Source organism: Mustelus asterias, chromosome 16 (assembly GCF_964213995.1).
Source record: "Mustelus asterias chromosome 16, sMusAst1.hap1.1, whole genome shotgun sequence".
NCBI lineage: Eukaryota > Metazoa > Chordata > Chondrichthyes > Carcharhiniformes > Triakidae > Mustelus > Mustelus asterias.
Window position 1 is genome coordinate 19758351 of NC_135816.1, and position 9078 is coordinate 19767428.

Sequence of the window (9078 nt, forward strand, 5' to 3'; positions counted from 1 at the left end):
TTCTATCATGTTCACATTTAAAAAACAGTCTTGAAAGCACACCAGAGTTGAGCCTAAAGTATAGATGTTCTTTGATTTCTTGCCAAATGTTTACATAATGTAGTTTGTGTCAAAACAAACAGCTGATAAATATGCTTTGACTTCCCTTTGTCATGTTTGCCTGGTACATATTTTGCAGGATCATCTGTGCTCTTCATTATTCGCTTTATATTCCTGTGTGCTGGATGGAGCAACTTCACAGATTCAACCTCCATGTGATGTGACAGGGGGAAAAGTATATAAATTGTGTCTACATCAGGTAAGATGCGGTAGAAAGCACGCATTTTGATGCTTGTTATTGAAATATAGCCATTTAAATAACTTAAATTTTTATTTCACTCGCAGTTTTCCACTTTAAATCTGAGTTAGCTTTAAACATTCCAACCAATATCCCCTCGGTTGAGAATGTTCCATTGACCGTTGGTTTTAATCTTCCAAAATTCCCTAGATTTTGGAACCGTCCTGGTAGATTAGAACAAATAACATTACTGGTCAAGAAAGGCAAGAAAACCAAGAACTACAAGGCAGTTAGCTTGACATCACTAGTTGGGAAAACGTTAGAATCTATTCTTCAGAACATGGTTATAGGGCAGTTCAAAAATCATAATATGATCAGGCAATGATATGACGCGGTTTTTATGATAGGCAAATTGTGTTTGACAAGTTTCTTAGTGTTTTGAGAATGTAGCTATGTGAACCAGTAGATAACAATAAAAATAGGAAATCCTGTAAATACTCAGCAGGCCTGGCGATATCTGGGAAGTAAGAAGCAAGGTTAAAATTTCAAGTCTGTTAGTTTAATCAGAACAATGGATGTTGATATTTGGATTTTCACAAGACATTCAATGAGGTGTCACACAAAAGATTGCTACACAAGGTAAAGACTCATGGGATTGGGGAAAATTATTAGCATGGAGAGAGGATTGGTTAAAAGGCAGAAAAGAAAAGGAATCGTCATTTTTGGTTTGGCAGGTGATGTGCCAAAAGATCAGTGGTGTAGCCTCAACTGTTTACAATCTATAGTAATGGCTTAGCTGAAGAGACCAAGTGTGGCAACAGTATAAAGCTGTGAGGAGGACACTAATCTGCAAAGAAATGTAGATGATTGTATGAGCAGTCATTTAGGTGGTACATGGAATATAAGGTGGGGCAATGTGAAGTTATTCATTTTGCTAGGAAGAATAGAAAAAGGATATTTTTCAATAATGAGAAATAGAACATTTTTAAATAGTGAGAAACTGTTAAGTGCTTGTGTCCAGAGGGATTTGGGTGTCTTTGTACATTAGCACAGAAATTTAACGTGCAGGTACAGCAAACAATTATGAAGGCAAGTGGTATGTTGGCCTTTATTGCAAGAAAGTAAGGAAGTCTTGGACCTATTCTCAAAGATGTGTCTGAGCAGTTAAGATTGACATTTATTTTCATTCTACCCCTCTCGCTAGCTGGAGAAGTGAGTAGTCTTTGTCTAGTTGCACCAAGTTCTGAAAACTTGGGAAATCATAGAAATTAGCCCATATCCATGGCAAAGTATGACATAGACACAGAGTTTGATGGAAATACTCAGCAGGTCTGGCAGCATCTGTGGAGTGAAACAGACCTGAAACATCAGTTCTACTTCTCTTTCTCAGGTGTTCCAGACTTGCTGAGTTTTTCCAGCATTTTCTGTTTTTATTTCAGATTTCCAGCATTCACTGTATTTCACTTTTACAAAGTATGCCATGTGGACTGAATTTCCTCTTTGTTGCTTAGTCCAAATATCATTGCCTCTTGCGTAGATTCAGTACATGAGTTGTCTTGGTAAGGTAAGTTGAGTGTGGCACTGAATATCAGATCACTCTTATTTCCTCTCCTTGTGCTTTTTCCTTAGTACTTGGTTAGTAAAGAGTGCCTGGCACAGCTGAGGTTTGGAAAATCATTTCCATTCACATTCTCAGAATGTTGTGTTGCCTTGGTACATCAGTATCATCTAAGTACGTAAACAGCATTGAGAAAACAGTAGTTGAGTTGTAATCTAAATTTCATGCCACCGTTAGCTGAACGACCCAACCACATTTTGCTCCATTTGAAATGAATGCTGTCGAAAATTAACGGAAAGCCATGTGATTGTGCATTCTGTGGGAATTTGTTTTTATGAAAAGACCTTCACTTGTTTTCTTCGAGAATTATAATTCTAGCATTTAAAATACAAATGCAAAAAATGTGCATGGTGCTATTGAATTTAAGTGAAATCACAATGGTTTCTTTGACAGTAGTTGCACACCATTTAGGTCAAAGGAAATGCATGGTTAATGAATTTGAGTGTTACCCTGTTTCACAGTAATGATCCATGAGGACATATCATCTGGTCTACTTTTACAGAAACATGTTTAGAAATTATAAATGGACAGCAGCGGATTATTGTTGGCTCTTTTCTGTCTTTTAGAATTTGCTAAAAACATGACAAAGTCCTGCAAGAGTTCTTAGGGATATGGAACAGAGAAAAGGTTCTTAATCTTTAAACAGACCAGTCCCATTGATCAGCAGTCTTAGGGAATGTGTGTGCTTTAAGGGAACCTTCTTATTGTCCGTCACTTTGGTGCTTTCATTTTCTTTAGAGAAATTAGGATGTTTTCTTATATGTTGAGAGATTCAGTCATGGAGGAACAAAAGTATTTAGGTTTTGTTTATGCAAATTCTAATGGCTAGTTGACTATTAACTCTCGGAATTTGTAATTCAAAAGTGAAGGTGATTGCTTCAGTTGTACAAATGGTAGTGTAAATGACTGCCAATTGAAATTGCTAAGATGGATAGATTTTGTTGAGTAAGGGTATCAAAGAATATGGAGAAAAGGCAGAGACAGATAAATGGAATTCGGGTACAGATCAGCCATCATCCAATGGAATGATAGGTTAAGCTTGAGGAGCTGTATGCCCTTCTCCTGCTCCTATCAGGTGAGACAAGACAGGTTGCATCAATGTACACCAGCAGTGAAGAAGTCCCATTTTTCTCTAAGCCTCTCTGGTGTATTGTTGCCTGACCGGAGTTATTGAAAAACAAATCTACAAGTCTGCTGCTAGCATATGCATTAGGGGTCAGTTTATGAATGCCATTTAAATGTTAACATTGCATTGGCCTTCCTAACTTTCTCAGACGGTCATTAGTGTTTAGTTCTCTTCCCCGGAAAGCAGTGGGTGCTGAGTCATTGAATTTATCCAAGGCTAAGTTGGATAGATTTTTGATAGGGAGGGGAGTCAAGGGTTGTGGGGGGCCAGACAGGACAACGAAATGAGACCACGGTCAGATCTGCAGTGATCTTATGGAATGGCAGAACAGGCTCCAAGGGCAGTGTGGCCTACTCCTGCTAAGTCCTGTTTTCCTTCAAATGCAAAGCTAATTCATAAAGTGCCTTTGGCATTCTTAGGATGTCTTCAAACTCTGCACAGTCAACATCTTATAATTGCTTGGAGACAAACATGCTAGTAAATTTGCACACAGCAAGCTCTCAAAAACCGCAATATTAGGGTCAGTATTTTGATGGAGTGTGTTGAAGGATAAATGTTGACCAGGACACTGGGAGAACTCTTTGGTCTTCTTAAAGTGGAGCCAAGGGGTATTTTATTAATGTCCCATCTGCTTAGGCCAACAGAGCTAGTTTAACAGTTCACACGAATAAGGTGCTTTCAACTCATTACTGCTGTGAGGGGTCAGTTTGGATTATGTGCTCAATTCCGGCAGTGGAGCTTGGAACTCATGACCTTCTAATTTTAGGGGTATTTTTCTGGTACACTGGCCAACATTTACCCCTTAGCCAATATTACTAAAACAGATTATATGGTCATTTGTCTTATACTGTTTGAAAAGAGGCTGCTGCATTTCTCTATCAGTGATTGCAATTTAATAGAACTTCATTGTAAAGCGCTTTGGGATATCTTAAAGTTGTAAAAGATGGCATCACTGCAAGTTCTTTTCATTCCATCTTTCGAATTACTGAAATTGCTGTCTACCATTTGCTGCAAAATAAAGTTCCCAAATTTTGTGACCAGGTTGTTTGTGGATCAAAGTATCTCGTGAGAAGTGAATCTGCACGTGACCATGTTGACCTCCTGGTATCTTCACGCTACTGGCCCCCTGTATATGTGGTTGACATGGCTCCACATGTTGCACTAAATGCAGATGTGCGATACCCTGAAATTGCTGGACAAATATGGGGGCATAAACAAGGCTGTTTTTCAGATCCATTGGATCCACCAAAGGTTTGTACTACATCTGCGTATTACCATAGTTAGCTGAAAGTTAATGCACTTTATACCACACATGGTCTGAGAACCAGTGGGTTATTTTTGTTTAAATATATTCTTATCTCTGTTTAAGCAGTTTATAATCCAGGAGTACTATGTGGCTTCCGCTTCACGTTCATTAGCCAGTTAAATATTTGTAAGAAATGTGATTGTTCAGCTTTTTTAATATGCATTGCCATGGCTTTAAATTTTGCTATGGATTCCCTTTCCATCTCCAACCTAATCCATCCGTTTCTCTGTTTGCAACCCCAACACACTATCCATTTGGCCTCTTATGAATGACTTCTCCCTTCAGCCCTCCATCAGCAACCCCACTCGGGCTGGATGCCTTCCAATCCTTTCAACTTTGCACTTTCCTCTAAATCTCTCACAAGGCTCACTTCCCCAAGCTTTTGGTCATCCCTTCCAATTATTCCGTTGTGATCTTTTTACTGAAGAGGGCTTTGGTTTAAAGTCTCAATTGAAAGACAACCTTTCCGACACTGCAGCACTCCCTCAGCACTACACTGATGTGACAATCTAGATTTTGCTCAAGTGTCTGGAGTGAGTTGAACCTCTGACTCAGAGGCAAGAGGGGTTCTGAACCAAGACTGACACTTAATTGATTGGCACATTTGCCTACGTAACAGTAACTATATTTTAAATGTCAGAGATTTGGGATCTCCTGAGGATATGATTACAGTATTACAGTTGATAAGGAGGATGTGCAGGATATTCTGGAGGGTCTGAAAATAGATAAATCCCCTGGTCCGGATGGGATTTATCCAAGGATTCTCTGGGAGGCAAGAGAAGTGATTGCAGAGCCTCTGGCTCTGATCTTCAGGTCGTCGTTGGCCTCTGGTATAGTACCAGAAGATTGGAGGTTAGCGAATGTTGTCCCATTGTTTAAGAAGGGGAACAGAGACTTCCCCGGGAATTATAGACCGGTGAGTCTCACTTCTGTTGTCGGCAAGATGTTGGAAAAAATTATAAGGGATAGGATTTATAGTTATTTGGAGAGTAATGAATTGATAGGTGATAGTCAGCATGGTTTTGTGGCAGGTAGGTCGTGCCTTACTAACCTTATTGAGTTTTTTGAGAAAGTGACCAAGGAGGTGGATGGGGGCAAGGCAGTGGACGTGGTATATATGGATTTTAGTAAGGCGTTTGATAAGGTTCACCATGGTAGGCTTCTGCAGAAAATGCAGATGTATGGGATTGGGGGTGATCTAGGAAATTGGATCAGGAATTGGCTAGCGGATAGGAAACAGAGGGTGGTGGTTGATAGTAAATATTCATCATGGAGTGCGGTTACAAGTGGTGTACCTCAGGGATCTGTTTTGGGGCCACTGCTGTTTGTAATATTTATTAATGATCTGGATGAGGGTATAGTTGGGTGGATTAGCAAATTTGCTGATGACACCAAAGTCGGTGGTGTGGTAGACAGTGAGGAAGGGTGTCGTAGTTTGCAGGAAGACTTAGACAGGTTGCAAAGTTGGGCCGAGAGGTGGCGGATGGAGTTTAATGCGGAGAAGTGTGAGGTAATTCACTTTGGTAGGAATAACAGATGTGTTGAGTATAGGGCTAACGGGAGGACTTTGAATAGTGTGGAGGAGCAGAGGGATCTAGGTGTATGTGTGCATAGATCCCTGAAAGTTGGGAATCAAGTAGATAAGGTTGTTAAGAAGGCATATGGTGTCTTGGCGTTTATTGGTAGGGGGATTGAATTTAGGAGTCGTAGCGTTATGTTGCAACTGTACACAACTCTGGTGCGGCCGCACTTGGAGTACTGTGTGCAGTTCTGGTCCCCACATTACAGGAAGGATGTGGAGGCTTTGGAGAGGGTGCAGAGGAGGTTTACCAGGATGTTGCCTGGTATGGAGGGGAGATCCTATGAGGAGAGGCTGAGGGATTTGGGATTGTTTTCGCTGGAAAGGCGGCGGCTAAGAGGGGATCTTATTGAAACATATAAGATGATTAGAGGTTTAGATAGGGTGGATAGTGATAGCCTTTTTCCTCTGATGGAGAAATCCAGCACGAGGGGGCATGGCTTTAAATTGAGGGGGGGTAGTTATAGAACCGATGTCAGGGGTAGGTTCTTTACCCAGAGGGTGGTGAGGGATTGGAATGCCCTGCCAGCATCAGTAGTAAATGCGCCTAGTTTGGGGGCGTTTAAGAGATCCGTAGATAGGTTCATGGACGAAAAGAAATTGGTTTAGGTTGGAGGGTCACAGTTTTTTTTTTTAACTGGTCGGTGCAACATCGTGGGCCGAAGGGCCTGTTCTGCGCTGTAATGTTCTATGTTCTATGAGAAGTACTGCGTAAATTTGTCTTTTTTTATCTTTTGTCCATTCTTGGCCTTGATTTTTTAATTCAATCACTGAGTGTCGGCGTCATTGGCTAGGGCAAAAATTACTACCCACCCTAAATGCCCTCAAGAAGGTGGTGGTGAGCTGTCTTCTTGAATCACTGAAGTTTGCATGATGTAGGTGCACCTAGAATGCTGTTTGGGAGGGAGTCTCAGGATTTTGACCCAGCAACAGAGGAGGAACTTTATTTCCAAGTCTTGATGGTGAGTGGCTAGGAGGGGAACGTCCAGATGGTGGTGTTCCCATGTGTCTGCTGCCTTTGTTCTTCTAGGTAGTAGCGGTTGTGTGTTTGGAAGCTGCTGTCTGAGGAGCCTTGGTGAGTTCCTGCAGTGCATCTTGTAAATGGTACACACTGCTCTCACCTTTCATTGGCGGTGGAGGGAGTAAATATTTGTGGATGGGACACCAATCAAACAAGCTGCTTTGTCTTAAGACTTAGACTTCCTTAGACATTGAGCAGATTGCAGCCCCGTTGCTTTCCCCCTCGCTTTCTATCCTTTACAAAAATACAACATTGAGCACCAAAGCAGTATTGAAAATTAAAACTGCTAATCTCGCATATACCCTGGGAACGAACTGAACATATGGGAACTGGGAGATTTCCTAAAAACATGAGTGGTTCAATTGTAAAACATTATGAGCGAACAACAGCACTCCTTCCCACCAGCATTTTTGTTTGTGAGAATCCCAAGGAATCCTGAGACCTTTTGGTGGAACCAAATATGTCACTGGATCTGTGTCATTAACTGGATATCTGAGTTTTTACTTTTGGAAAATAATTGTTGATAAAGTAGGCCTTTAAAGTTAATCAAGTTTATTTATTAGTGTCACAAGTAGGCTTACATTAACACTGCAATGGTGGATATTCGATGAGTGGATTTAAAATTGGATTCTTCTTTCAGCATGTATCCTGTCCAGAGCTACTTGATCAACATTACACTATGGACATGACTCTGACGGAGAGCAACATTCAGCATCCTATAACCAAGTCCAGTGCCCGCAGAATTGTATGCCATGATGCAGAGCAGAGCGCAGAGACGAACACGACAGCAAGACACCATTCTAGCAGTCTATGCAGTGAACTAGAACCTTACAGCAATGTGCTCAAAGCTATTCCAGACAACAAAGTGCATGATGTGCGGCAAAAGGCCATCACGTTTGAAAATGCTACTTACTATTTTTTATACAATCGCTTGGTTGACTTCCTCACCAGCAGAGACATTGTAAACCAACAAATCAATGAAGTCTTGCAGAGCTGTCAACCTGGAGAGGTGGTGATACGGGATAGTTTGTACAGATTGGGGATAGCACACCTTAACACAGAGAGTGAAACCGAGGAGCTAGCATAACATTTGATCCTTAATATTAGTTAAGGGAAATGATTTGTCAAGTAATGTATTTATTCACTGCTTCTATTTAATTAAAAATATTATGTGTTTGTGATTTCTTATCCTCATTTAAAAAAAAATCTATTTGTGGTAATGGGCTGAAGAAGGTTCATTAGCCTTGATTTGGGCTCTACTTGAAGTGACACTACCACGGAGAACACTTTGCAGTGTATAGGTGGGATTTTCTGGACTCTCTTTTAATTCATTTACAGGATGTGAACGTTGCTGTCTGGGCCAGTGTTTATTGCCCATTCCTAACTCCCCTCCATTTCAGAGGGTATTTGAATGTCAACCACATTGTTGTGGATCTGGAGTCACATGTAGGCAGGACCTGGTAAGGGTGGCAGATTTCCTTCCCTAAAGGACATTTGTGAACCAGATGGGTCTTTACGACAATCGACAAAGGCTTCACATTCATCAATAGACTTTTCATTCCAGATTTTTATTGAGTTCAGATTTCACCAGCTGCCGTGGTGAGATTCAAACACAGGTCCCCAGATCTTGCCTGGGATCTCTGGGTTACTAATCCAGTGACAATAACACTACGCCAAGACCTTCCTCAAATAAATTGCTGGTCTTTTTAAATTTGACGTTCTTGCATTTGACCTCATGAATACAAGATGAAACATCGGCAATATGTCTCTCTTTTCAACAATATTTAAGTTGTGAAGTACCAAGCCACTGTTTATATTTGTTACTGTTTTTATGTTCATCAGGGTGAGTGTTGATCATGCTGATGAATGTAAATGTTTTCTTATATCTGGTGTCAACATCAAGCACTCGGATGATAGAACAGACTGATGTGTTCAGCTCATCAGGACAGTCCAAAGATGTATGGGTTAGGTTGATTGGACATGCTAAATTGACCCTAGTGTCAGGGAGATTGCAGGTAAATATGTGGGGTTAGAGGGCCTGGGTGGGATTGTGGTCAGTGCAAGACTTGATGGGCCGAATGGCCTCCTTCTGTACTGTAGGGATTCTATGATGCCGATCCCTTCCACTGCTCCAGGAACACATCTCAGCCC

At 41.0% G+C, this 9078-nt stretch overlaps 1 protein-coding gene across 3 annotated transcripts in view; it reads left to right on the forward strand.

Moving 5' to 3' along the window:
* The window catches only part of hmgxb3 (HMG box domain containing 3), a 65686-nt gene extending 57583 nt beyond the window's left edge, over positions 1–8103 (forward strand). For all 3 annotated transcript variants that reach the window (XM_078230749.1, XM_078230750.1, XM_078230748.1), the window contains exons 20-22: positions 179–298; positions 4063–4272; positions 7568–8103. In XM_078230749.1, coding sequence (XP_078086875.1) covers positions 179–298; positions 4063–4272; positions 7568–8014 — 777 coding nt within the window. In that variant the 3' untranslated portion in view covers positions 8015–8103. The remainder of the gene's footprint in view (positions 1–178; positions 299–4062; positions 4273–7567) is intronic.
* The last annotated feature ends 975 nt before the right edge of the window (positions 8104–9078 follow it).